We start from the raw sequence: 16,060 nt of genomic DNA, 5'->3' as shown, positions 1-16,060 counted from the left end.
CTTTGTCATTTTTTTAGTAATTTGCCTTTGGATTCATATAATAACATATTATTATATCTTTTTTCAAAACTAAATATTTGAATTAATTTGTTAATGACTGACACTGTCAATAAATGGCAAATACCTGTACCCTATTATTCCCACTCTTTGTACATCCTCACTGCAAACATTTCACGCAAACACAAACGTACAATCAATAACCGAAGCCTGTTAATTTTCATAGCGGCAACACTATACAGACTTTGTCTGAGCCAGACTATCAAGTTTCCAGTGGAAATTGCCTGAATGATCTCATCAGTAGAGACAAAACCAACATGGAAATGAAGAAGACACGGAATGGAAGTCAATGATAAGATTTATATTGAAAACGCAAATAATTATCTAAACAAACAAGGAAAATTAGGGGAAGGGAACACTCCATCATTCCTCCTTCGGTGCATATAATGTTGGCGGTAATACACAAAGGTATCAAATCTATTCGGCCAGTTTAGAATAGTCAATTAAAATGTTCCTACATAATGTACAAAGTAATAGCCCTTCTTTTTGTAAATCTTTTCAATATAAAAAAAGATTTTATCTATTATTATTATTATTATTTTTTTAATCTCTTTTTATTGTTTATTGTATATATTTTTTTTAATGTATTTTATATGTATTATTTAGGTATCAAATCTATTTGGCGGCTAGTTTAGTCAATTAAAAATGGACAAAGTAATAGCCCTTATTTTCAAAATTGTAAATCATTATTTTTTTATATATCTTTTTATTGTGTATTGTATATTTTTTTTGTAAAAATGTATTCAGTGTACAATTTTTTTCAAATTTTAGTAATTTTTTATATACTGTGACTGTATTTTAAATTATTTTTGTATTGTCTGCTTTTGATGTTTATTAAAATTTTTATTGAAGTTTTAAACAAATTTTTACTACCATTTCTATTGTAATTGTTTGGTGATCATTTTTTTGTTGTGTATTTATTAATATTAAGGTTCACATTCACCAAATAAATGAATGAATTTATGGTTAACATATTTATGTTATATTATTTGCATTTTTAAGTGGTCATGCAGTAATATATTTAATCAAACCAAAAACGATTTTACAATTACTGTTGCAAATAACGCAATATACTGCAGAAACCAGTAAAAAAATGTGTTATTTCAGTTTACTCATTGAATGAATCACCACAAAGCTATCATCAATTTTCAATTACCACATCACTCTCTAATACCATTTTTTAGCAAAACTATAATAACAGATAATGGCAGTGAAATTCATTAACGGTGAAACTCAATTTCCCACTCTATTTTAATGTTGATCTTGTTTCTATTTGATTCCAAGAATAACTTCCCTTTGGCACTTCAAGTAATTCTCATTATATGAGATATTGATTCCTTAAGGAATTAGTCATTAGAGAATGTGGCGTTAATGGAAGCTGTGTGTTCCGTGTGTGAAATACCAATGATTTACCATACAATTGGTTTTGCTGTTTTTTTTTTCTTCTTTATAGTAAATTAGTATAAACTGGGATTGATACAATTCCTTCTGATTGATTCCTTAAGAAATTAGTCATTAGAGAATGTGGCGGTAATGGAAGCTGTTTGTTCCGTGTGTGAAATACCAATGATTTACAGTACCATACAATTTGATTGGTTTTGTCATTTCTTCTTTTATCAAATTGGTATTATACTGGGATACAAATCTTTTTTATACGGATTCCTAAAGAAATTAGTCAAAAAATGTGGCATTGGAATGGAAGTTGTGTGTTCCGTGTGTGAAATACCAATGATTTACCATACAATTGGTTTTGCCGTTTTTTTTTTCTCTTCTTTATAGTAAATTAGTATAATAAAAACTGGGATTGATACAATTCCTTCTGATTGATTCCTTAAGGAATTAGTAATTAGAATGTGGTGTTACTGGAAGCTGTGTGTTCAGTGTGTGAAATACCAATGATTTTATACCAGATTTGGTTTTGGTGTTTCTTCGTTAGCAAAATGGTATACTATACTGGGATTTAATTTATTTTGATAGTGATTCCTTAAAGATGCAGTTAACAGAACTATATTAGATGGATACATGTGTGTAAATACCAATAGTTTTACCATACAATATCAGACTTGGTTTCAGTGTTCTTAGTAAACACATTCAAATACAATTTACTATTTAGAATATGCAGTTAAAGATGTATTGTCCTCCAAAAATTGAGAAATAAAGATTAATTAAAACAGACTTTGAATATGTTATTTTGTAGTTTTAATAAAGTTAATCACTTCCGTAGGGGGAAAAACGAAAAAAGTCATGTTTTTACATATAACATGTTTGACCATTTTTTGCTTTAAATTACAGTTTTTTCGGGTAATTGTATATTTTTTTTATCCACTTTTTAGTCAAAGTGGATAACTATTTTTGTTAAGAAATATTTTTTCAGGGGGACAATTCATCTTTAATAGAATTTAGACTACTAGATGGATATATCCTGAGTGTGAAATACCAATAAATTCAGACTTAATTTCAGGTGTATTTTTTACTGTATTAGTACTTAATACAAGTCATTATATCATGACTTCTTTCTAAAATGTGAATGGTAGATGTATTCTATCAAATTTAAAAACAAATTTCCTACAAACCTTTCAGGGTCAGCGTTCCTTTTTTAGTAAATTGAGATACAACCATTTCATTGTGATAGCAACAATTTTACTTTTTAATATTTCCTAGAGACAGATATTCTAGATTATATTTTTACATTATAACCACAAAAGAATAAAACCCAAACAGCCATTTGAGTTTAGCCGGATTAAAATTTTTAGTGAACAAATACCAAATGGAAAAATCTATGCCTCGTTATTAGCTGTTTTATATTTTAGAAAACCAATGAGCAAGCATAAGTTATTAAAATGGCCACTAAACTGAAAAGCACAACATTATATTTTTTACGTTACAACCACAAAGGAATCAAATCGAGTAAGTTTAGTTTAGCCGATTCAGATTGAACAGAAAATGGACAAATCTATGCCTTGTAGCTATTTTGCTGTAGTTTACACAAGCTATAATACTGTACAGAGACGGCGAGCGTTGTAGCATAATTTATTAAAATGGTCACAAGAGACAGTAGACTAGAAATATTTAATAATTGTCAATTTTTAAATCTGGAATACGGTTCTTAACTCAGGTTTAACATCATATGTTTAACATTATAAAAAAATTAAATAAAGAATTACCTAAAAATAAAATCCCTTTTAAGACAGTAGACTAATAATAAATTTAAAAATATTGTTTAAAGAATTCTATATTATATTGGGTTGATTAATACAAAAAAAAATTATTCTAAAAGATTCTTTATTGTTTGACCTTACAGTAATAAGGTCTTCCATTTTATTATTGAAAAGTTCTTCTAGAAAACTGTGAAATTAAGGACTTAAAAAGAGATCATAATTAGTAATTTAGGTACAATATTACCTTTATAAACTGTAAAATTAAATAACTGTTGGACTTTAAAAAGGTCTTCTAATAGGTCTTAATTAGTACCTACTACCTTAGTAAACTGAGAAAAGAAATTCTTATTTAATTATAAATTAAAGTATTTATTTAATAATAATTAAAGGTTAAATCAAATTTGTTTCCAGAGATATTTCTATAATTAATTAATTATTATTATTAATGACAAAATATTTTTTTGACATTTAAGTTAATTAAATATTTAGTAGAAAGTAGAATTTTTTTTCTTAATTTTTAATTCATAAATTAGATTTGAATCTCAAGTGTTACAAGTGAACATGCAAATCACTGAACTGTATAATTTATTCATGAATTAATTAAACTTTCACCTGGTCATTAGTGAGTTGACAGTCGTCTATCGCAGGTGTAAGAATATGCGTAAAAATAGCTCGGCAATCATCACCGACCAATTAGACGGGAGCTTCTGTAAGATCTAACGGCCAGACGTTTATAATGCTTTTTGACACAAAGAATTTACATAAGAATTGGATGAATAAAATGTGTTGTTTCAATATGATAAAATGATAATAAAATGACATACATTTGAATATTATGTTGAATGCAATATTTACTGTTTTAAATCAATATTTGTATTATGCTAATTTTAGTTAAATATCATTTCACTAGATTTATTTTAAATGTGTCCATATGTTTTACGTCAACAAATTAATTCCAATCTGTTACAAACCAAACATGTTTTTGTATAACCGAGCATCCCTATTGGATAATTGTGTCATCCGCGGACCGTGCCCTCTAATTACTTATTGAAATTACATTTAAATAATAATGTTAACATTATTATTATTTTTATAAGTTAAACATATTAGCATCAACTTTCGAAAAGAGAAAGTCAAAACAAATTTGAAACAACTCTGCTATTCCGTCGTCGACATTTCCCCATAGCATTTCAGAAGGCCTACCTTTTAACATTGACATTTCCGAAGATGGTTATTGCCTTTTAGATATAACATTTGTCATACAATACTTATATCTATAAATTCTAATTACATATTTTGATGCAAAGTAAAATATAACAAAAAATAGTCTGAATAATCTTACCATATGAAATATCATATTATTAAAGAATATATAAATGTATTGACCTAGAAATATGCTTGAAATATACCAAAATTTAATAATAACTTTTATTTTATTTGTTGCTGTTCAGTAGACCTCCTACTAAGGACAAAGTATCTCCTTAATGGGGGTGTCAGACATAAGACTTTTCTAAGTAGCATTATTGAAGTGGAAACATTAAAGTCCAAGCCTCTATTAATAAGAAATTTGTGTCCCACTTTGCGTGTCCCCTAAACAGAGATTGGCCATATTACAAAATATATTCCCCACCTTTCCTTTCATAGAAATGTGTGTCCCCTTAATAGGGATGTCCCAAAGGTATTTGGTAACAGAAACAAGACTGTTTAAAGTAGTATTCATTCTTCAAGTGGAAACATCAATGTCTAATATAATTATGCCAAATTGTGCACATACAGTGCCATCATAAAACAGTAGAATCTCTATTAAGGGACACCTTCTGGACGCAACAAAATTAATGGTGGTTGGCTGTAGTCTTCAAATATATATTCTTTCTTAGTAACTAGAGTTAAATACTTTTGGGTGTTTAAATTATAAATATTATACCAAACCCCTCAAATATGTAAAAAATCAGAAATAACCAAATAACTTTTCTCTCTTTGAAGATTCAAAATGATACTTTAATAATCTTGGTCATCCATTTGAGAAATTTGAAAAAGAGATATGGATTAGAATTGAAAGAATAACACATCATAGTTCTCTACTAGAACGAGAGTAAGATTAACTCTAGCAGACCGTTAATATTATAAATAGCTTTATATCAATCACTTAATAACTGTCTTCGTTTACCAATAAGTTCATAACTTGGAAATATAATAATGTAGTAAAAATGACAAAAAGGTTTCCTAATCGATATGAATGTTGATGAGTGACTGCCTACCTTGGCGGCCCAGTAAAGCGAAGTACCGGGAACGAACGCGTACTGTCTAAGGTGATCATTACCACGGTTACATCTTATCGCCATCATGTTTTATGTTATTAAGCCACATCAGTATAAAAAATGCGGCTGACGCACGTCTGTGCCAGTCGAGCTGAAAAATCACTCAGTAATAACAGTAATGCATTGCCTCTAATAAATCCAACAGCTTTAAGTGAATATCAAGTAAGGAATAGATACAACTTTAGCCAAACTGACGTTCTGTTCACCAATACAATTTAAAATCATTTCAGAGTTGTGGTCGTGTGTATAAAATGAAACGCGTTTAGTTTCAATCTTGAAACGATGTGTAATAACCTGGGCGTATGTCGCAGCTCAGAGCAACAGATCTGTTTTCCAAGTTTTTTTTTTAATCTGTGTTAGCATTTACAGATCAAGCTAGTTAGATGAGGCACATGGGGACTTCTTAATAATAAGGATTTACATGTTCTCATTTCAATCAGTTAGAACGTGTTTTAGCGACTTCTGTTCTGGTTACCTCATTAACTTAACGACGAACATTTCAATTGGGGAAAGGCCATAGGCTGAAAGCAATACTTGCCCTCGATCTTCAATATAACCACGACAGTATTCCATCGGCAGACGAATATTGCCTTGTAAGATGGCTTGAGAGATTAAAGGCTTATTTTCTTATTCGATTTGTGAAGCTGCAATTAAGGCATTTATTCATTACAAGGGAGTCAGCGAGCAATCGAATTAATTAACTAGAAGTACTGCAGTTCCTTCAGTATAGTTTTTAAAAACAATTGTTTCTCTTCCCCCATGTACTGTATAAAATGCTAGCCATGTTGTGCAGACTAGACAATGGGCATATTTTACTACTGCAGTTCCATCAGTAGAGTTTTTAAAGAATTGTTTCTCTTCTCCCGTGTATAAAATGCTAGCCCTGTTTTGCAAACTAAAATTGGTTATGAAGTGTGTGGTGCTAGTTTTACACTAGCACATTAGGCAAAAAGCAAGATAACACCCATAAATATACTAAACATGCTGGGGTATGATTATGAATGATAGACTAGTTTTTTGGCCTCATAACTATTGGGGAAAAAAACAAATAATAATTCAATAAATTACTATCATTAAATTAATTTTAGTAAATAAGCATTTATTATTAGCTATTTTTTTTTTAATACTTTAAATGTACATTTATCCCACTTGACATAGGCCTAAATTTCTTAACAAAGCTGAGCTGATAGAATATTTCAAAGCAGTGTTAAAACACTGGGGTAACCCTACAACAAGAAGCACCATGTTCTGTTAAGTAATACAATTCAAACGAGTACACTGGACTACAAGTCCTTTCCAAGAAAGATAAAACTAGAAATATGGCCTAGAAGTGTTGTGGCCATGTGCTGATAATTCATGGATGTAGTTTGACATACTTGTGTATCTCACATACTTACTGTAACTCGGTGAATACACACAGTACTACGGTAATATACTTTCATAAGAAAGTTTTAAATTGTTGGAGTTGTTAATGAATATAATCTGACATATTTGTCAATAATTATCTTATGAAATTATTTTTCTTTTGATTGAACTATGATGAAATCTGAATCTAATCTCATTGGATATTCAAACAAAGTACTACTTCTCAGAAAAGATAACAAATTGATTGTTTATAATCTATGAATTTTGAAAAATTGTGTACAACTATCATAAATAATTATTTTGATTTTATATTACAGTAATATTCTATAATTTAACCTCCAGTTATTAATGAGTTTTCTTGACTTATGTTCAATACAGTTAATGACATCTAATTGTAATGCAGTTTAAACATTATCGATGTGATTTTTCACTTTGTATTGTGTAAGCAAAGAGAGCGTGTGTCAATAAATAAATGGGACATCTCTGCGACTTTTTATCAACACTTGTACAACATCAATTAGCACATGCGTCGACCAATGCAACCGGACAGCTGTGCAAATGCTATGTCAAAATGAATCAATTCTGTAAAGCGAGTATAGAACTTCAATGTGTTAATATTTGTGCTATAGATACAGTATGTGTATCACTATGGATCACATACTTCATTAAACTATCGATAATATACTCCTTAACAACCATCCATAGATTAAAGATATTTTTTCTACCAAACACATGGAAAATGAAGATTAATAAAATCAGATTTTGAGGCCATTTTGTCATTTGTTTAGTTATTCATTAAGAAAAACAAAACCAACAAAAATAATGACTTCACTCATAAAAAGAGCAAGCATTTTATAAAAAATAACTGACAATTTGACTATATTTTGCTTTAAATTACAGTTTTTTTCAGGTAATATATTTTTTTCCTATTAAATTTTTCGCCTATTGTGAATAGCTATTTAGTATTTTGTAACATTAAAATGGCATATTAAAAAAAAAATTATCAACAATTTATAGAGATGACAATATATTTTTTAATGAAATTTTTCTGATAGTCCAATTTCATATCTTTACATTACAATGCTTTTTAAATTGAAAATATTATCTTTTATTCTATAAGAACTAGTATATTTGACCTTTTCGACCCAAATGTGTGATACCGTGTAATGGCTTGAGAATTTCCGGAAATTTGTCTAACATCTGTCTTGGAAAAACACCATTCTACATAGCACAGTAGCCCGACGTTAACAACATAATTATTGGCCCTGCGATTAAATTAAAGGCTCCAACACTATACACATATAAATGCGTATATGAACAATTTTATAATATTCATTTTTCTATTAGATTTTCATACAAAAAACAAAGTATTAATCATTTTCATTCCGACTATAAATAATGAAAATTCCATGAATAAATACGAATTCTACAATGTATAAATCAATGACAGCTCACTTTCCAATTAGCTAAAGTAAAGTTTTCTCCTTAGATATTCTAACAGTAAGGTTTTACTAGGCAATAAAAGGAATATTGCAGCCAGGCTATGTTAATACACAAGGTACTGTACTGTTAAATAGTTAAATGCAAATAAGTAAAAAGAAATAGTCTGTACACAGGAGGCTTAGAACATGTACCAATTTATACAGCACTGATGTAATGGCAGATAAATGGATATTAAACATGAATGAAAGAATAGCCTTTTTTATAACTGTAAAATTATAAACTAATTATAATTATAGGTCTACTAATGTTTCTACTACTTTATACATTTTAAAGAAATGCAGATCAAATTATAATCATAGTAATAATGATATCCCCAAGTTTGTTGATGATAATGATGATAATGATGATGATGATTATGATGATAACAATAATGATAAACATGGTGATGAAGATGGCCAGCTTATGATCATAATAACAATGATAATAATAACACTAATGATAATATAATCAACCAGATGATGATGATTACAAAGATGACGCTGACAAAACTGATGATATAATAATGATGATACAGGTCTAAAATTATTGATTAAATGATGAAATTGATCATGATTGATGATTTTGACAATTGACAACAATTGAATAACTTAAATGACAACTATGATTTTGAAATACAGTAACTATTCTGCAGACTGAGCAAGCTATCTACTTAAATGAAAATAATTATGATTTGAGTAATGAAAATGATGATGATTATGATTACAATGACAGGAATAGTTTTAGATACAAAATTATACTGCAGACAGACGTCAAGCTATCTACAGTTCTACTGTACATTGAAATGAGAAAACACAAGACATATAAAATAACCTTTCCAGCAAATAGAGTTTCTATAATTATGTCTGAAATTGTGTTTACAGCTGTAAGGTTTTACCGGTTGAATAAAATCGCACAAACTGAAATCATCGGAGTATAAATATGCGTCATTTTAATAACCAGTTATCCTAAATAATAGATGGGAATATACAGTAGGTGATAATCGCATAGCTTATGTCATGTGCAAAGCATACAGCAGACAGTTTGAATAAAACAGTAACATTAGGCAATGTTGATAGGATACAGTAGTGTATGGAAAGTCGGTTACCACACTGGGTTGGTACAGTACTGTACATTGAGGAATTGAGTTGAATAGAATACATTTAAAAAAATTATTTACTAGTACAATTATGGGGACATCTTCGTAACCCAAAAAACTGCCCCTTTTTTTTCTAATTTTGTATTCAGCATGTTTACAAAGATGCACCTTACTGGGAGAAACTTAGCTTAAAAGCTTAAAATAGGATAAATGAATTGGCCGCAGAGTTAATATATTTCTCCAAATGTCAAATGTAAGGAATACTGTACAGTACATACAAGATTTCATTATATGCATCCCACACAGAAACTTATAATTATGTTAATTGTATTTATGGAACATATAGAAATAGAGAGGTTGACTGTAGTGTTTTATATATTGCCTTTTGCTCATTTCATAGAAAAGCGTCTTCTTAATAACAGGGTTATCACTGAATAGGATTATATTTGAATACTGTATTATTAGCAAGAAATATTGGAAAATAATAACTAAATAAATTTAAAAGAATGAAAATTGATGAATATTAAAGTATGCAAATGAGAAAATCCCAGGGGTAATATTATGCAAAATACTCTAATTCATCAATTACAGTTAGATAAAAAGCTGTACACATCTGGTTAAAAAAATGTAAAATTTCAACTCAAACTCAACTCAGTGATTAGAATCATATTGTACATGGCAGCAACCAATTTATACTGTAATCAGGGAGGTATACAGTACCTCCCGGCTGTAATTGTCATTAAATCCGCATCCCTCCTTTTTTTACATTTACTTACCAGATAGCAATCAGAACAAAAATCTCTTTCCACATTACAGTACATAAGTGTGGTCACTAAAATATGTAAACATTAATAACGGTAATGTTTTGTATTGTGACAATCATTGTGAGAAAGTCAACATTTTTGTCCTTGGTATTACTAATGGTGATTACCAGTGGATAAGTGTGCATGCACTTTTTGAAGGCTCTATATAACATACTGTAATAATAGGCCTATCAGTAAATATGTATTCATGAACAGCACCTTACATAATAGGGAGTTTTCGCAACCTTACGAATACGATAACGAAAACAGAATACGTCACACATTTGTGAAACTTTTGAGCTGATCCCCATTTCATATTCGTAAGACGTATTCGTGTTGACGAATATCACCAGTCATATTCGTACAGTAACTACAAAACGAGTATAGTTTTTGATCTATTTTGCACATTTTGCATTTGAATCGGGAATGATTCATGATTACAATATATACCGTACTGACGAGGGTATAAGCCCACCCCCCTCGAACATGAAATCACGTCAAGTTTGGGGGGTGGGCTTATACCCGAGGATCCAAAAATGCAGATCGTCAAAAACAGCACATGTACACTGTGTATTTCACCATGCGAGCGAGCGCCCTCACGTTTACGACGTTGCCTCTAAATACACGAGGTGCAGAGTGTCGGAAAATTAAGCTTATAGTTCGTGTAATTTATCGTAGAATATCTTATTTTAAACATCAATTGAACAAGAATTTATCAAGCAGAAAAGCAAGTATACAATGTTCGTTAAATAGAAATGTACCAAAGAAATTTAATAAGCTTGTTTATGGCAGCCGATACCAAATAGTGGTTTTCCGTTTTGGCGACTTGTAGCGTCGTGTGTGAAGCGATCTTCGACCGCAATGGAATGTAAACAAAACAGGACCGCTAGGCCTCATATGGCCTAGCGTATATTAGCCTAGCTTGGTTATGATCAAAGGTAGGTGTATTCGGTGTATGGACGGACGTCGCCAAATACAAAATAATGTATTACAACACACACTGTAGATCTTCGAATTAATGGGTGGGCTTATACCCGAGTGCCTCATTTTTCATGAAAATTAGTCAAAAGTCGGGGGTGGGCTTATACCCGAGTATGGGCTTCTACCCGCGTCAGTATGGTAATTATACTTTTATTGAAAGTAATTTACTAAAGTAATTTACTAAAATACCACGTCAATTTTGATAAATAGCAGTTTTAAGTCCTCACTTGCTTTGATGTTACGCTAGGCCTAGACAGCCAAGCACCAAGCAACACGTACCTGCGCTTTACCGCAATTTACCGCAGTCATATTTTGGACGGTGCCCTCAATATTTCGTTGCCATGCGAAACAGATTTTTACTGGCTTACGAAAAACGAATACGTGTGCGTGACGTACCCGTTTTCGTTATCGTATTCGTAAGATTATTATTCATATCGCTGGTTCAATTTAGGGACCATGTCAAAATTATTCTACTGCAGTTACTGCAGTAACTAAATATTGTTTAATAAATAATGCAATTATTTTAGTTTTTACAAAGTATTGGTTATGGCAGACGGACTCATAAACAGACTAAAACCATGCTATTATTCTGCCTCATAGAACTGCAGTAGAATCATTTTTGCCATGATCCCTTTTAATAAAAATATGCTTAAAGAATAAAATTACACTTTTTTAAATGCAATTATTTACCAAACTATTCTGGGTAATTACACGCACTGCTTATGGCAGACGGAATAATAAACGCCTACGCTGCTGAAACAAACTGAAATCATATGGTATTATTCTGACTTGTAGAACTGCAGTAAAATAATCTTTGACATGATTCCTTTATAAATGCTTAAAGAATGAAATTACATGTTTTTAATGCAATTTTTTATAATTGTAAGCATTGCTTATGGCAGATGGACTCATAAACTCCTACGCTGCTGAAACAAACTAAAATCATATGGCATTTATTCTAATTTGTAAAACTGTAAAAGAATAATTTTGACATGATCCCTTTATAGTATGAATAAAATAAAACACTAAAAGAAAACTGCATTGTTATCACATTTCTAGTTCCAAATTAACAGAAAATATTGAACAATAAAACTGGCTGATGAAAAAATTGTTGAGGAGAATAACTCTTCTTACCTCATCTTTGATGTTAATGTTATGAAGTCGCTGAAGCAGAACGGTAACGTTGGAGGTGTCACCACAAGCTATCTGTTGGTACAGGCCCTTGGTCCCCAGAACAGCGTTGCCGCTTGCCATGTTCATCTAGGCAAAAAGAAGAAACAGAGAAACAGGTTAAAAAAATACAGTTTACCAACTAGAAATGTTCTCACTAAACTTCTATCTAATTCTACTTTATAATTTTTAATTCAATCCATTTAAAGATGTATTCTTTCCCAAAATATGAAAAATGAAAATTAATATAATCAGACTTTGAATAGGCCATTTTGTAGTTTTAACATAGTTTAATCATTTCCATAGAAAAAAAAACCCTGAACAAATTATGTTTTCACTTCTATATGTGGAATTAAAATGGCATATTCAACAAAAAACAATTTTAAAAAATGATTTTTTTCAGGAAGACAATATATCCTTAAGGTGTCAAATCCAGTGGTAGGCAAAATGGGCACTCATCTCTCTGGCAGCTTTTAATGGTTTACTGCTTGACTTGAAGATTTGCTCTCTATCTACAGTATGGTTGCCATCCCTGATATATTCTAAATGAATTATGTCCAATATTATTATGACCAATGTCAGTTTATCTTGGTATTAGGCACGGATAGACTACATTAACGATAAATAGGATAAACAGCCTACCCGCCATCCCCATAAAGAATTTTCTTGTTTAATGTGATGTTTGCAAGTTTTCTTCTAATTATCAAAAACCACTCCCAAAAACAGAATTTTTTTAATTCATATTGTAGGAAAATGTATTCCGAAAACACACTACAACATTTTCTGTATACTGGATATATTAAGCCATCTTGAGGGCCCGCCCAAGGATGTCAGAAGTTTTTGCAGAGTACATGATTTCTTGATGCAAAAAAAAAAGGTTCATCTTTGAAATGACATATCCATATTCTTCCCATTGCCAAGTGTACAGGTTGTATATGCAATATAAGCGGAGGAGAACAGAATGTATGGATAGCATATTATGCACTAGTTGAGTCATCGTTATACAAATTTATGATTAAGAATTACATTTAGATAGTACTACAGGCTATTCAACCAGAATTACAAAACAGGTTTAGGATATTATAGAAAATAATCTTGTGAGCCACGTCTTCGAGCAAGCATTTTCATAATGAAAAATTTTACACACAAATTCTCACAACTTTTGATATTTATTAGAGAATTTTTTTTTTATTGTAGATATCAAATTAATGTAATCACTCTATGGTAATGTTTTATAGTTAATAGTATAGTCCATGATTACCATAATGTCAAATCTGTTAAATTCTTCTTTTTTTATCGTTATGTAATAAACCTATGCTGAATAAATAATGTTTGAATAGAACATACTGTATTTTTTATTTGTCTATATGAATTTATGTAACATATTATAAAAAAAATCTAATTTGACAACTAATTAGAAAAGAAGATGAATGAAATCAATCCTTGAATAGGACATTTTAAAATCAACTTAAACTTATTAGTAGACAATGTCTTCTGTCCGAGTATTGCTTTTTTTTTTTTTTCTTTTTCTAGATAACTTTTTTTTTAATGTTAGCTTGGCCTAAAGCTCTGTCTACAATATCAAACTAGTTTGATAAAAAGAGTGTGATGTAGGCTACCCAAATATGGTAGTATTATGCCCAAGTATGGTAGTGATATGATTTCACCATGTCCATATATGGGCACATCACATTTTACTGTCACATAAAGTTTGATAGTGTAGACAGAGCCTTAAAATTAAAATAACTAGCACAGAATGTAAACAATATGGAATCTGATATTCATTTTTGGCATACACCTATATTTACTGTAAAACATTAATTAAGTAAATCATACTACTGCATAGTACTACAACAATGAATTAAAACCAATTCAGCAACAAGAACAATATTTTAATCATTATGATAATTCCGGTTATCGTAAATTTCAACGCAATCACCATTGGTGATGTAATCTTTTAACTTGTTACCAACATCCATCACTAACATCTCATTGTTATCATTGTCAAATCAGACTATAGCTAGAAATATTAAACAGCCTAACACATTTCTAACGATCTTAATACAGCAATCACCAGAAGAAACATATTACAATTTACAAATTAAAATATTAAAATGCGTACACGCAACATTTTCCAAATTATCAAAAACATTTTCAAAAACTTACCATGTATGTTGGTAACATGAGTTTAAAAATCACACTCGGAAAGGAAATTGTTAAAAATTGATGCGATTGAGGTTTAATAAAACATGTTTTTTTATTCCTAGGAGCAATATTTGAAACACAATCTTTGATTAAAAAATAGGAGGCGCTCACTGTATTAGCCAGAATTGTGATGGACAAAACCATTCTTAGTTAGAGGGGTGTTGAAATTGATAAAATATATTCTGTGAATACAGATAAGTGTTAATACTGCTCACAATGATTTGTTTGTTTTACTGATAATGGCAAATAAATTACATTTTATTTTAAAGTTAACAAAGAAATAATAAAGTAACAATTATTATTGTTTTTTAATTAAACTACTACACTATGTATACTTTCTTGTAGAGTACTGTATAAATTTATCTCAACAATAAGGTTTATCGCAAATACCTTGATTTCGCGAAAAACGTCATTGCACAATGCATGATGGGAAGGGTTTAGGAGAAATAGCACCACCGTATAATACAAACTTTATATACTAGTGGTGGCGCTATTGCTCCGTGGTTCCTATGTTATCAAAAGTGTTATTACGGGTTTGAGTTAATCTCGGTCTGTATGAAATAACTTACTAAAATTGTCAAATAAGTGGTACATAATAGTAAGGTCCCTATTTTCTCAGCAAGAGAGTGTTGTTTCAAGTTTGTAGTTAAAGATTCGTAAAATTATATCTCAGAAGATGCCAAATTTGTTTCTTCTTCTTTTAGTTAATGAATCTTTATAATCATAACTTTCATTTACTGTAATAAGCCAAATTTATGGAACGCCGTTTACGCAACATTTCGATGATATGAATTTTATGACGCGATATGTGAATGAAATGCATCGATATGAATTGAATGGCGTGATATATGAATGAAATGTTTTGAATTGAATGCTTTGAATTGAATGTTTTGAATGAAATGTTTTGAATGAAATGTTTTAAATTGAATGTTTTGAATAAAATGTTTTGAATGAAATGTTTTGAATGAAATGTTTTGAATTAAATGTTTTGAATGAAAATGAATGTTTGAATTGAATTGAAAAGTCAAACTATTGGCGGCGTATGTCATTCCCGCTCGCGATTTTTTTTCAACCTCTTAATAGGCCTAAGCATGGGTACCCTCATCTCCTTTCAACGCTGTCATCAATATGAATCCTTTACAGAGACTCCCTAACAGACCTGAAACATTGGAATACATATTTCCGAACCCAGGTCTGTTAGGATTCTCTGTAAAGGCAGCGTGGAAGAAAGGAGATGAGGGTACCCAGGCTTAGGCCTAAGAGGTTGAGAAAATAATCGCGAGCGAGAATGACATACGCCACCAATAGTTTGACTTTTCAATTCAATTCAAACATTTCATTCAAAACATTTCATTTAAAACATTCAATTCAAAACATTTCATTCAAAACATTTCATTCAAAACATTTCATTCAAAACATTTCATT

General features: G+C 30.3%; 1 protein-coding gene across 4 annotated transcripts in view; it reads right to left on the bottom strand.

The window, feature by feature from the left end:
* Positions 1-16,060, bottom strand: part of LOC140049981 (uncharacterized) — a 98,315-nt gene that overhangs the window by 51,265 nt on the left and 30,990 nt on the right. For 3 of the 4 annotated variants that reach the window (XM_072094956.1, XM_072094958.1, XM_072094959.1), the window contains exons 1-2: positions 14,597-14,732; positions 12,395-12,520 (exon numbers count right to left, since the gene is read on the bottom strand). In XM_072094956.1, the coding sequence (XP_071951057.1) occupies positions 12,395-12,520; positions 14,597-14,614 (144 nt within the window). In that variant the 5' untranslated portion in view covers positions 14,615-14,732. Of the gene's footprint in view, positions 1-12,394; positions 12,521-14,596; positions 14,733-16,060 lie in introns of those variants that run through there. The other variant, XM_072094957.1, reaches the window with a different exon arrangement.

The sequence above is a fragment of the Antedon mediterranea genome, chromosome 5 (genome assembly GCF_964355755.1).
Source record: "Antedon mediterranea chromosome 5, ecAntMedi1.1, whole genome shotgun sequence".
Lineage (NCBI taxonomy): Eukaryota > Metazoa > Echinodermata > Crinoidea > Comatulida > Antedonidae > Antedon > Antedon mediterranea.
Note: the sequence above shows the minus strand (reverse complement) of the source record. Positions and strands in the feature narration are given on the sequence as shown.